The following is a 14,503-nucleotide window of genomic DNA, read 5'->3' as shown; positions in this document are numbered from 1 at the left end:
ACCATGGTATCATCATCTATTTCAATGCTTTTCCATTTCTTCTAATCGAAAAAGAAAAAGAAAAAGAAAAAGAAAAAGAAAAAGAAGAAGAAATCTATATAACCCCTCCACATAAAATAAATAAGAAGGCCCCCACCCCTTTTTAATCTTCACAACATTAATATCAATGAGTAATAAAGCTCCTGTTTGGGTCACATTAAAACGAATTATAAATTTTAAAATAGTGTTTTTTTTTTTTGAAAAATGTGTGATTGAAAAAGAAAAAATGATTTTTGATTTATGTGTAATATTATTTCATTGGAGAATGTAAGGTTAAAAAGAAGAGAAAAATGTATTATAAATTTAATGGGGCTCAAACAGTTGAAAAATTAAAGGGTGCGTGTACCAATTTAGGTGATCGTGAATGTTTTTAAGAATAATGCTATTTAATATCAATAATGTTAAACCATTAATTTAGGTGGTCATGCTTGATATATTTAATTTAATATATCATACGACATTACATTTAAGTAAATCTTTCATTTAATATCATGCAATTGCTACTTAAATTGATGCTTGATACCAATAATGCTAAATGACATTACTCTTTTACTAATTTAATATCACATCATTATAGGTAACAATGGGTCTCATTGATTTATCAAAAATAGGTGGTAAGTTTATTGTCATAAAAATATAGGTGAAAATGGACCCCACTGATTTATTTTGACAACACAATAAATCAATCAGTCCATTGTAACTTATTTTGGTATTAAGCATCAGTGATGGTACGTAATATTGTTCATATAGGGATAAGGGCCCTGTCTGGGGTAGATTATTGGCTGAAAAGAATGGATTTTCCTACCGTTGTGGTCATAATTTTTGACTGACTCTTTCTTTGATGGGATCCACAGTTGGACTCAACGGTAAGGAATGACTGAAAATTCATTGAAAAATCACGGCCAGACAAGATCATAATAAATCAATGTGGTTCACTATCACCTATTTTTGTGCTAAGCCTAAGTATTGCTACATAAAATTATTAATACAAAACAATCAAATTTAAGTATTTAGTGAGAATTATGAAACATAATAAAAAGTTAGCTTATTTTTAGAGAAGTTAAAAATTATATTTTCAGTAGATTTTGATAAACATAGGTCAAATATGAGATTGGAAAGTCAATAAAAATTATGAATCTCATAATTTATAGTTAAACTTAATTATTGATTTTGACTTAAATTATTATTATGAACATTTAGATTTTTAATACTGAAAAAAGAAAAACAGAAAACGAGGAAAATGGCCTTTTACTGTGGATAATATTGCTTATAAATACCGAAATTCGAGCCCCAAAGAATCAATGAGACAGTGACCCTATAAATAACTGTTCCATTACGATAATCGCCACAAGCTCCCGTCGTTCAAACCGAGGAAGAAAAATTCTCTTTGCCATGGATCCTTACAAGGTTCTGATCTATTTCTGCCCCAATCCTATATTTTATCGTGTTTATACTGTCTAATTCCGTTTGGTTTGCATGAGATTGTATACTGACCTCTTGCTTTTAGCCAAGAGGCTCGTTCTATTGTATGAATTACTAGTTTAAAATTATTGATCTTACTTTTTGACGATGCAGCACCGTCCATCAAGTGCTTATAATTCACCTTTCTGGACAACCAATTCTGGAGCTCCGGTTTGGAACAATAACTCGTCGTTGACCGTCGGAACTAGAGGTTGTTATTATTATTTTTTTTCTTTTCTGGTTAATTATTAATAGGTTGTTTGTTTAGCAGTATTATTTAATCTCTTAAGGTTGTTCAAGGGGAATGCAATTTTATTGTTTGATTGGGAAAGACGAAAGTTTACCAATTATGTGATGTAGTTAAATATTTTTGAATGATATCGCCATTAATCAATGGAAACAGAATATTTGTTTTCAACAGAATTTGATATTAATTTTGTGAAATACTTAAAAGCCAATGCTTTTTAATATGTTTGGACGTAAATATTGTATGTTCACCTATTGTCAGGTAAATTCAATAAATTAGTTTTGAAAGTAATCTATTTTGGTTTTGCTATTTTCCAATTTATCCCAAATTCTTCGGTCATTATTTAGCTTCTATTCGATGTAGATTAAAATAAGATTTTAGTAGATTTTATAAAAGTTGGCGCGGTTAAGATTGATTGTTGACTTTGATAAGAAATATTAATTTGATTTTAATCAAAGCAGGGGCTTAATTCAAGTGAATCATGTAGGAGAAGGAAACAAAGTTTTTACTTGTACTTTTCACCTCTTTTCCTGGGTTTCGTTGTAGCTTTTGTATGTGCTTTTTATTATTAGAGTTCATGTCTTCAACTTAGACACATGAAATATTTTTTTATTAATCTTTTCACCTACGTTCAGTGTGCAATATTTCCTGGGGCCTTTTGCGCTCAAGTCTCACCAGAAGGGTGGCCTTTTTTCAATTACACATTAGTCTTCTGGTGATTTGAGCTTTGTTATTGGGGATCTCTTGTTTATTACATCTGTCAATCACAATGTTGTAATAATGTAACTAATTGTAAGTTATAATGTATTTAATAATTATGGTAATTATGTAATATATTGAAGATTGCAACTCCTATGACAACTGAAGGATTTCTTCCATTTCCAGTCCTCTTGTCAGTATTGCTGGAGATCATATTTTTTCTATTGCATCCAATGGAAGAGTCCTCCTTAAGAACACTGCTTGATTAGTTTACTGTTTGCAATATGCTTGCCAATGTGGCTTGATACATTTGAGTCAATTAATACAATATTCTATTTTACCTTGCAGGCCCAATTCTCCTTGAAGATTACCATTTGGTGGAGAAACTTGCTAATTTTGATCGTGAGAGGATCCCAGAACGTGTTGTCCACGCTAGAGGTGCAAGTGCCAAGGGTTTTTTTGAGGTCACTCATGATATTTCTCAACTTACCTGTGCTGATTTCCTTCGAGCTCCTGGAGTTCAGACACCTGTTATTGTTCGATTCTCCACTGTCATCCATGAGCGTGGAAGCCCTGAAACTCTTAGGGACCCCAGAGGGTTTGCAGTTAAATTTTACACCAGAGAGGTAACCGCTATTTTCTATTGGTTTTTTAGCTGTATTACCTCAAAGAAGATAATAAATTTCAATTGCTTATTCAAGCCATAGATTTTTAAGCATCAACTCTTTAAGATAAAGAGTGGGTGTTGTTGTTACTAATATTGGCTATTGTCCCTTTGCTCTTTGAAAGTAGATTGGGATTGGGAATTTTTATTCTGTTTTACTGGGAGCTTTAGATTCCTATGAATTTCAGGTTTAAACATGCTGATGTCCAGGAAATCACATGGGAACTGCATGCTGATTAAAATTTTTGACAGAACACGAGTCTTGTTAAACATTTTAGTTAAAAAATATTTATTGTTTACATTTTGTGAAATATGTCTAATTAGTTTTTCAGTTAAGTTCCCTTTGTCCTTAACATTTCCTTATTTAAAGGACATTGAATTGCAACTATGTGATTGTTGTTTAATAATGGCCTTAAATTGACTTGACATTGAAAATTTTGTGTCACTGATGCAGGGAAACTTTGATTTGGTGGGAAACAACTTTCCTGTCTTTTTCGTTCGCGATGGAATGAAATTCCCAGATATGGTTCATGCCTTGAAACCTAATCCAAAGTCCCACATTCAAGAGAATTGGAGAATCCTTGACTTCTTCTCCCACCATCCAGAGAGTTTGCACATGTTCTCATTCCTGTTTGATGATTTGGGTGTTCCACAAGATTACAGGCACATGGAAGGATCTGGTGTCAACACCTATACTCTAATTAACAAGGACGGGAAAGCACATTATGTGAAGTTTCACTGGAAGCCAACTTGTGGAGTTAAGTGTCTATTGGAAGAAGAATGCATTAAAGTTGGAGGAGCCAATCACAGCCATGCCACCCAGGATCTCTACAATGCAATTGCATCTGGCAACTATCCCGAGTGGAAACTTTTTATTCAGATAATGGATCCTAATCATGAGGACAGATTTGACTTTGATCCGCTTGACGTAACCAAGACCTGGCCTGAGGATATCTTGCCCCTGCAGCCGGTAGGCCGTTTGGTATTGAATAAGAACATTGATAACTTTTTTGCAGAGAATGAGCAGCTTGCATTTTGCCCGGCTATTATTGTCCCCGGAGTTTACTATTCGGATGATAAACTGCTCCAGACACGTATATTTTCGTATGCCGATACTCAGAGACACCGTCTTGGTCCAAACTATCTTCAGCTCCCAGTTAATGCTCCCAAGTGCGCTCATCACAACAATCACCATGATGGTTTCATGAACTTCATGCACAGGGATGAAGAGGTACTATACATCTCTTCATGCCTAAGCAGAGGAGATTTACCATCTTTAATGCATTATCTTGGTTCTTAATTAACAGAAATTGTTGAGTGAAATTCTAATGAGATTTATTATCTTAGAGTTAGATCCATTAGGTTTTAACACCTTTCTGAGTTCTTGCATTCTAATCAGCTATCTTTTGACTAGCAGAATGACATGGAATTTATAGCTCGATGCATATGCAGGGCTATCTAAACATGTTTATTTATCACTTAGTTTCTCGATTACTATCAACATCATGTTTCAATTAAATGTTCTAAGCCCTTTTCCAGGTCAATTATTTCCCATCAAGGTTTGATCCTTGTCATCATGCTGAGAGGCATCCCATCCCCCCTCCTGTGTTGTCAGGGAAGCGTGACAAGGTATGTAAATATTATCTTCTGTAGTGTCTTGTTTCATTTTTCATGATAAACTCATAAGTTTGTTAAAAATATATTTTTTGGAAAGCAAATATGGTGTCTGCAACTGAATTGAGTTCATGAAGAAGAAATTTCAAAACATCTATCAAACTATAAGCTAAATAGTGCCCTCCCTGCTTGAATTTTTTTTAATAGAACAATGTTTCTAGCTCTTTTCATTCAGAGAAGACTTGAGTGAAACAAAAATTAACTTTATTTCTTATTTTCTGTTGTTACTGCTGCAGAAAGTTTTCATTGTTTAACATAATCGTGACCTCAACCCAAAAAAAAAAAAAAAAGGGAAGGAAATGTAGAAAACAAAATGATGTATCTTTTCGAATTAGGGTGGTAAACAGAGAGCTGATATTGATTTTCTGGTATCGAAGAGTCTGTTAAAACTTCTGTCACAGGCATTTTAGCAGTGTTAAACTATTAGATTGCAATCTTTCGTCGTTACACTAATGTGTGGGTTTGGTCTAGTTAAATAATTAGTAACAAGGGTAAAGTTCCATTGACTTGAGATCAAAAGCTATAGATTTAGCGGTACATGGACTAACTCTTCTGATAAATACATCAGACTGATTGCAGTGCTCCCATTGTTTAAGACCTTGCAGAAAACAGAAAAAACCTGTGTGCTCACAGTATTTTGTTGATTATTGCAGTGCATCATTCAGAAGGAAAACAACTTCAAGCAACCAGGAGAGAGATACCGTTCATGGGATTCAGACAGGTACATTCCCTAATCTCTCTGGAACTAATATAATGCTTTTCAACTACAGTTACTACACTATTTTAATTTCTTCTTCTTGTTTGATCTCGACTCTTCTTTAGACAAGAGAGATTTATCTGCCGATGGGTTGAGGCTTTATCTGATCCTCGTGTCACCCATGAGATCCGCAGTATCTGGATATCATACTGGTCTCAGGTTTGATGCCCATAACTTTCACCTTGTTTGTAAGGATATTGAACATTAAAAAGTTGTAAAATTGAACTTGCTGAGTTCGACTTTTATGTTGCAGGCTGACAAGTCTCTTGGACAGAAGCTCGCCTCTCGCCTCAATGTAAAGCCGACAATGTGAAGGTGATGAGAATGCAATAATGTTTTATGAGGAATTATGCTATGGAGAAAGGATCTGTTGTTCTGAAGTAGAGAGTCAATAGTAGTTTTTTAATTGTTTGTTCGAGTATGTAAGAAACTTCCATCATGCTACATTTCTCTCTGGTCTTAATAAATGACTATTTTTGTGACTAATTCCATAGTCTTTAGCTTGAATACTTCATAGGAATAAAGCTAAAGTGTACAAACATGGTTGACAACATTGGTTGATGGTGTGTTGTCAAAATCCAAGCCTGTGATGTAGAAAACAGTTTTTAAAAATGAATGAATATGATGTCAAGTAGGATGTTGTCAACTAATATTGTACATATAGCAAGATTCTACTTCGTATTGAGGCCATGCAGTTTCATTTGAAACCAGGGAGGGAACTAGGGGGGTTGCTCCTCTAGGCTCCCATTCTCTCCTAAACATAATTTTTAGCCTCCGTCCTAGCTTGAAATTGTAAGAATTCTACTTTTAGCAGGTAATAATATGGTAGGGAACTCCTTCCATTTAAAGGTAATTTGAAATATATTGTGAAGTCACTCTATGGTTAACATAATATTTTTGCCCTTGGAGTATATACTTTGGAAAGTCGATGAAAACAATATCTTCATTTTCAATCCCTCATTTTGGTTTATGGAATATTTCTACTACTTTTTTTTTGTCCTTTTTACATCTTTTTGCTATGTATTTGCTTAAATGCCACACAAATTTCTAATTGAAAGTAAATTTTTATATACCTTTCAAATCTTTTCAAATTTTATCCTAAAATTTCATTTATTGCACCCTTGGTGACAAACATTTCAAGTGCGTGAGGTTGGAGCAGATGGATCCATCTTTTTGTTAGTTGATCTAAAAATTAAGTTTAATCATACATTTAAGTCAAGAAGGCAAAATATTAACTTCATAATCTTTCATATAAAATAAAATAAAAATAAAAATAGAAAAATAAAATAAAAATAATATAAAAACTCCCAAGGGTATAATACTGGGGTCATGCCTGAAAGCCATTCTTCTTTATTCATTTATTTATTATTATTATTTTTTTTAGGGTAAGAATGAGTTGTAAAATAGTAATTTTTTGGAGATTGCATGGTTAAAAAGTAAAAAAGAAAAAAAAAAAGGCTTTGAGTTTTCGTGAAAAATATTTTATTGTGGTTATATTGGCACCACAATTTTTCTTTGATACACCACATTTTAATTGCAATTAAGCTTTATAATCTTTACTCATTGTATCAATTATTTCCTTAATTCTTTTTCGCTGAATTCTTATCTTCAACATTCCATTAATTAGTATGTCTCGTCATTGATGATGATTTATAACAAAATATTTTATTTTCATACTTTGAAAGGAAAGAAAAATATATTTTTGCACTTTTTATTTATTTATTTTTTTACATATGAAAAAAGGTCAAGGAAATAAATGCTATAATAACCAAAGTTTATGAATCTTAAGAGCAATTAAAATGTCGTGTAAGAAATTTAAAAAAAAAATTGTGATGTAAATATAATTATCGAATATTTTATTGTGAAAATATGTGATTGAAAATGAGCATTAAAAAAATAGTTTCAAAAGAATGATCACACAGAAGCTGAATCTTCTATAGCCTTCGTCCCCAACCCATCACCAATGACCATTGATGACACTGCCTTCGCTGTCGCACCACCACCACCTCAAATTCCCAATCGCCGCCACGTCTAGAATCTTCTTCTAGTTCATTCACACATAAACTTCTTCAAATCAACCAATAAATGGCATTACTACTTTTCAAAAGAAACAGAAGCAACAACGGTTGAGGCATTTTAAGAAAAATGGAGAACAAAATCAACAGTAGTCGACGGCTTCGACTCTTAGGGTTTCTTCAAGGCCGGACACACCAATTTGATTGTTATTAATAGGATTGTCCTGTTGCTATATGGGCAAACTCATCATAGTGTAAAATGGGGCAATAAGATGAATAGTAGTAGTGGATGCTCGACTGTTCCAACTATCACTATGCTATGCAAGAAGCGACTCCGGGTTCAAGGCCATGTACAGGTTGGAAAACCACCAGTTGAGGCTTTGTTGCCACATTTTGATGAAAACAAGTCTTCTTTTAGATTCCTCTTGGACATCGTGTCAAGGTTCAAAATGGTAATACTATTGCATTTGGATTTTGTGTGTTATTATTGGCTGGTTGGGAGTGGAAGTGCTATTGTTTAATGGAGTTGAGGGAAGAATTTTAGGGGAATGGGACTTGGATTTGGTGTTTGTGGTGTTTAGAGATTGAGAGAACGGAGAAGTATGGTTAGGCGGCGGTGGAGGAGGAAGGATGAGGTGTAGTGTGGATGAGAGAAAGAAGAAGCAAGGAGAGTAGTGTAGCGCACCTTGAAGCGCCGCCCACTACGACGGAGGATAAGGGTGGGTGACTACTACTGGAATTAGTTGTCGACAGTGACCCCGATGTTTTTCTAGTTTTAATTTGGTTTGGAGGGTGAAGAGGGTGTTGAGGATGGGGATGAAGATGAGTTTCTACTTTATTTATTTATTATTTTTTCTAATTTAATATTTAAACTTATTTTATGTGGAAGATCAAGAAGTTGCTATTTTGTCATTTTTGAAAATGTAAAAAATGTGATCAAACTTAATTTTTTGATCAACTAACGAAAAAATGAATGTATTCCATCCATTTTTTCTTCAGTTGCACTTGAAAGGTTTTGGGACTACTATTGCAACAAATGAAAGATTAGGATAAAATCTGTAAAGATTTAGGACCATGTGTACAATTATCCCTATAAAAATGAAGAGAAACATGAATGCGGATTTGGTCAGCTTTTGAGGGAAGTGACAAAAATTTGCTAAAAAGGCCAAAGGTGCTAACAAAATCTTCAACAGTCTCATCATCATTATTATTTTTGTCTTATACTGTCTTGTATCATTCAAGTAATGCTAATCATGTTCAAATAATTTCAATTTCTTGTGTACATAGCACGTGTATAATCCACAATACAAAACGTTTTAGAAATTTCTAATATAGGGATTTTGTTTTATGTACATTAACCTTGATCATCAATGATATTCTTGTGAGTTAAAAGTTTTTTATACATTAATTTTAACAATATGTTAAAAAATCAATATCACATTTTGATAACTCACGCAATATCAACAACAATGACATCTAGAATTGTACAGCTAGATTAATTTTTTCAATTTTTAATCCACTTTTTCCGTGTATATATTAACCCTTCTGTTCGATAAGGATTAAAATCAGATTTTTAGCAGATTTTAATAAAAATTGATGAAATAGATTATAAAAAGAAGAAAAGCAAAAATGGTTATAAACTATAAAAGATTAAACGATAATACTGTAGAAGATGGATATAAGATACTAGATAAAGATATGCTAATAAATAAAATACAAAATAGTAAGATATTTTCTAAATTTGATTATAAATCTAGATTTTGGGAAATAAAAATGACAAAAGATTCAATTTCTTGGACAATCTTTACTACTCAATTAGGATACTTTGAATGGTTAGTCATGTCCTTTGGATTAAAAAATACACACTCTATTTTTTAAAGAAAGATGAATAGTATATTTAATTCTCTTCAATTTGTTTGTGTATATATAGATGATATTTTAGTACATAGTAAAGACTATGAAGAACATATGAAATATTTAGAGATAACTTTAAATAAGTTGATTGAAAAATGGTTTAATTATAAGTGAAAAGAAAATGAAAATAAATAAACAAAAATTAAATTTTTAGGAATAATTTTAGGAGAAGGAAAGATTCAACTACAACCACACATAATACAGACAATTTTACAATTTTCAGACAAAATTGAAGAAACTAAGAAATTACAAGCATTTTTAGGTATATTAAATTATTCTAAACATTTTATCAAAAATTTAGGAAGGAAGGTATGACCATTGTATTGTAAATTATCTAATAAAGGACAAAAATATTTTAATCAATCAGATACAGAACTCATTAAAAGAATAAAAGAAGAAGTTAAAAATTTACCACCATTAGATAGTGAATATAAGATAATAGAAACAGATAGATGTGAATTAGGATGGGGATGAATTTTATATTCCAAACCAAATAAATATAGTGATAAAAAGAAATAAAAAATTTGTAGATATGCTAGCAAAAAAATATAAGATAAAGGGAAAATATTTAACTAGTTTAGATTATAAAATAATGGCTATCATACGCAGCATAGAAACATTTAAATTATTCCTAAATACCGAATTTACATTAAGAACAGATTGTAAAGCTATAGTAAAATTTATCAAAAAGACAAATTTTGATAAAATAAGATATAAAAGATGGTTAAAATTATATGAGATATTAAGTAGTTATAAAATTAATATAGAACATATAGATAGAAAAATAATATTTTAGCAGATAATTTAAGTAGGCGGGTTATTAATTTTCTAACTCATTATCATCATGATATAGATGGATCAAAGGATGATGAATTTGGGAATGTCACTCTGAAAGTGGCCCCTTAAGGATCTTATCTTCGATTTAGATGAAATAATTTAAAAAGACTATCAAAAAGGGAACGTTGTCTATTGGATAATTTCTAGATGGCACGTGACTTTAAACAAAAATTAGACAGTATTAGTGTCTTAACTAACCATTTTAGACATATTCATAATCAAGTAGAAAACAGAAATTTTAGTTTCTTCGTAATAATTAAAGGTAGAAAGCCTGGTATATATAATCATTGGCCAGAATTATTACAAGTAGAAAGATTTCCTAACCCATTTTTCAAATGAATTTATATACTCGAAGAAGCTTTAAATTTTTGTAGAGAAATGATAGGATTTAACTTTTTTATATCTAAAAGAGGTAGACAGATTATGCAAACTACTACTTCTCAAGCATCATCATCATCATCTTTATCAATACAACCTTGCAATAGTTGTAAAACTATGACCAAAGTTGTTAGAAATTTGAATTTTAAAAAGCATTCATTAGAAGAAAGACTACAATCCTTGAAGATGAAATTTCTTCATCTCAACGGACTATTAGTAAATATGAAAATGAAGTTCTTCAGTTACAAGATAGTTTTAAAAAACTTAATTCTAAAGATACTCTTGAAAGACATATTTCTCTAGACATTACTTTTACAAGTAGAAATTATTCTTATAAATAGGAAGACTAACAGAATTAACTGATTCTATAGCTACAGGGGAAGACTTTATATGAATTAGAACAAAAACTTGGTGATTGTGACAATATTGTTCGAAGTTATAGAAAGAATTCAATTGTACAAGAAATTATATATTTTGTTCAAATTTTAAGTTATTATCGAATGAAAACATATACTTCCTTAAACATGGCCCCAAATATGAATCAGCAAAAAATTTAGCCTTTCTTAAACACAATTTCCTTTGATTATACAATTTTTGAGAAAGAAGACATTTTTTACCCAGCTTTATATATATATATATATATATATATATATATATATATATATATATATATTAAACAAATCTTTCAAATTTTTTACACCAAAACTTAAACAGATTCTTGATCAGTTAAAAAACCATCACTTGATGATTAAGTTTATTTCCAGACCACTTCTTGTAAATAATGTTATTGTAATTCCAGCCTATCATCATATTTTAATATACGGAGGAGTCAAAAGATTCAAGCTCTTTTCAAAGACTAATATTAATATAAAAATTAGATAGATTGATTATAAAAAGACGGATCTCAGAAATTGCAGCAATGATGGAAGTCCAAAATAATGATTTCAGACTAGTAAAACAGTGGTTTCTGCCTAGAGCACCTCGTTATAAGAATCAGAACAAAAAAAAATTCAATACCAAACATGAGCAAAAGAATTTATATCTGATGGCATTTTCAGAAAACTAATGAAAAATTTATAGAAACCCAATCAGATATAAAAGAAGAAGAATACATATCCGATGGCAAAGACAATGAAATGAATTCAGAGCTAGAAGAAGCCTACATTGAAATGATGGACAGATAGATGCAATAATTGAGAATGAAGAAAAGACAAAGCAAAAATAGAAAGATGAAAAGACGTAAAGAAAAAATATTACTCAATTATCAAGTAAAGTCAACAAAAGAAGAAAGCCTGAAAATAAGGTTGTCAAAATGAAGAAAAAAGTTGTCAATAATTTATACTGTCATTTTAAAATTGCATACCAGTAAAGTTGTACAATATTTATTACTTTCTCTTTAATTATAGATTGCACACTTGTAAAGTGATACATTATCAAAATAATAGACGTGATGTACTAGCGTCTATAAATACTCATACTACTCACAAAGAAAGACATACCAAGAAAAACAAAAAGCACTCTCTTACACTTGTACTCAAAAGTCTCTCCATAATTCCTGTAAATTCAAAGACATCTTTGTAAATTCTAAGATTTTAGAATTCAAGTAAGTTCGTTTCACACTTTCTATTGTTTATAATTTTTCGTCTACTTTATTTATTTTTTGGGCAAGGCCTAACAAGGAAACACTAAGTAAGCAATTAATTTATTCCCAAAAAATTATCTTTTTATCGTTTCTACATTATAACGCTCTTAACCTCTTTATTCTAGATTACATGATTAAAAAGATAAAGTAATTCTTAGAATCAAACTGGCTGTTTTCTATCATGATTTTGGGAGTTTGTTTAAACCTCTTTAAATATGATGAAAATATTTTTAATTATAGTCTTAAGCCTGTCTTAGAAGGTCAAGAAAAAAGTTAAGAGAGTTTTAAAAAAATTGAAGAAATTAATTTGCTGAACGGTAAAATACTCTAATGCCATTACAAATATATTGATCTTTAGTTATAATATTTTATGCATTAAACAATTATACATCATCTACTTTGCTTCGTTGTTGAGTAGAAAGTTTTAAAGAATGTATTGATATTTGTTTAGAAAATCGAGATATTGATAGAATAATTGTTATAGAAAGCCACATCGTGTCCATATCCTACTTTTTAGAAAAAATCATGTGTTACAGTTTCGTGTTATATTGTGTCTCCTATTTGTGTGTCTCTACAACTTAGGTTGAAAGAATGGTATCTAGATATCTACCAATTAGACGTCTAAATTCACCATATATTTTTGTACAAAATAATGGTTTTTCAAGAAAGGTCTCGATAAGTGTATCTAGATATTTCTTTTGTTGTCCAGATAAACTACTTATTTACTACCGTATTTATAGGTAATGAGAATCCTCTTTTGCTGATGTTGTGGCCTAAAAAATACTTGTTTATTTATAGGCTGTTGATCTTAGGAGTTCTCAAGTGTTGAACATTCAGAAAGCTAAGGTAATTTTAGGTCTGAGCTATTCCATTTTTCCATAGAAGATATCCTTATTTGTATTGATACGTTTACTTCTTTTATCGATGTGTGATTTGTCTTATCAAGCTGCATTACCCGAGATTTTAATGGTTTTAAACTTTGCAAGTAGATCACACAGATTGCCATTGGCTCAGACTTGGGTTTCGTGTTTACTACAGGTAAAGAGGGCTGGTGGTACTCGGATGAGAACTTAGTCAATTGTGTTTTGATGGTGAATTCTGCTTAATACATAGGTGATCCCCATATTCAGGATTTTCATGAAGTTTGCTTTGAGCACAACTTGCTAAAAGGCTAAGGTGTTGTTGGGAGGAGGGGGAGAGGACATTAAGAACTAATCAACCTTGTTTCTCACCTAATGTAATTGCTTACAGAAAGACTGAGTACCCACTTTCTCACCATGCAAGAATGTTTGGACTACAAGTTGTAGCAATAAGCTTGCGGAGTATCTATACTGATTCAACTGCCTTTTTTTGGAGTTCTTTTTGCCAATGGATTATACGGATCTTGAAGAACAAAAGGAGATGCTCACTTCATTGTATTCTGTTATAAAAAATGTTTCCTGGGTTTTACGCATAGTCAAAGATAGAGAATTGCTGGAGGAATATGAGTAGAAGTGGCAAATCTTCCAACAGTAGTTGAACACAGTAAAGAAGTACCAAATGTGGATCAAATGCAGCCTTCAATGCTTTCGAATGATGTATCATCACAGACCGCTGGTGATCTGAACTTTCAAAAGAGGACCAATTCTATTTCAGTATTCCAAAATGGAAAACCAAAAGAAATGTCCTCAAAATCGAAGCGAGATCCATCTGATTCAGAATTAAAGATCGGGCGTTGTCTTGTGTAGAAATGCTTCAACTGCTGATGGTATTGTAAAAGTTATGAACTTAGCATGAAGAAGTACAGTAGACTTTGAATTGTTTGGCTTAAAATGTATATACTGGTTACGTTTATATAAACATTTACAACAACTAAATTGAGTAACATTATGAGACTAACTAGCACGCATAGTTAAAACATTCTACTGTAATTCAAAATGAGGTTGAGATAATTCTGCAATAGAATTTGATCCTAATCTAATCTTCTTTTGAATCTGATCTTCTATTCTCAACAGTACAGCTAGGAGCTGATGCGCTAACTTCGGGCACTTGTGGTGATACTCTAACACCCCTTGAAAATCGATAGGGAGCAAAATACCTTCAGTTTGTGTCTGAGAAACTGGAATCGAGCTGCAGATTGACCCTTTGTAAACATATCTTCTAGTTGATCTTGCATAGAAATGTGTTTAACTTGAAT

At 31.6% G+C, this 14,503-nt stretch overlaps 1 protein-coding gene across 1 annotated transcript; it reads left to right on the top strand.

The window, feature by feature from the left end:
- The first annotated feature begins 1,312 nt into the window (after positions 1–1,312).
- LOC111397533 (catalase) lies at positions 1,313–6,027 on the top strand. The gene is made up of 8 exons (XM_023024514.1): positions 1,313–1,446; positions 1,615–1,711; positions 2,795–3,072; positions 3,565–4,341; positions 4,650–4,739; positions 5,438–5,505; positions 5,607–5,700; positions 5,795–6,027. Exons 1-8 carry the CDS (start codon positions 1,432–1,434, stop codon positions 5,852–5,854), a joined length of 1,479 nt encoding a protein of 492 aa, XP_022880282.1. The 5' UTR covers positions 1,313–1,431; the 3' UTR covers positions 5,855–6,027.
- Positions 6,028–14,503: the final 8,476 nt, after the last annotated feature.

Source organism: Olea europaea, chromosome 7 (genome assembly GCF_002742605.1).
Source record: "Olea europaea var. sylvestris chromosome 7, O_europaea_v1, whole genome shotgun sequence".
In the NCBI taxonomy this organism is placed as follows: Eukaryota; Viridiplantae; Streptophyta; class Magnoliopsida; order Lamiales; family Oleaceae; genus Olea; species Olea europaea.
The sequence above is the reverse complement of the archived record's forward strand: the minus strand, read 5'-3'. Positions and strand labels throughout refer to the sequence as shown.

Bases quoted from the DNA above. Each gene is read 5' to 3' on its own strand.
- LOC111397533 (XM_023024514.1), top strand. The intron at 1,712-2,794 runs GTTGTTATTATT...TTTACCTTGCAG, and splicing joins GTTGACCGTCGGAACTAGAG to GCCCAATTCTCCTTGAAGAT. The intron at 4,342-4,649 runs GTACTATACATC...GCCCTTTTCCAG, and splicing joins TCATGCACAGGGATGAAGAG to GTCAATTATTTCCCATCAAG.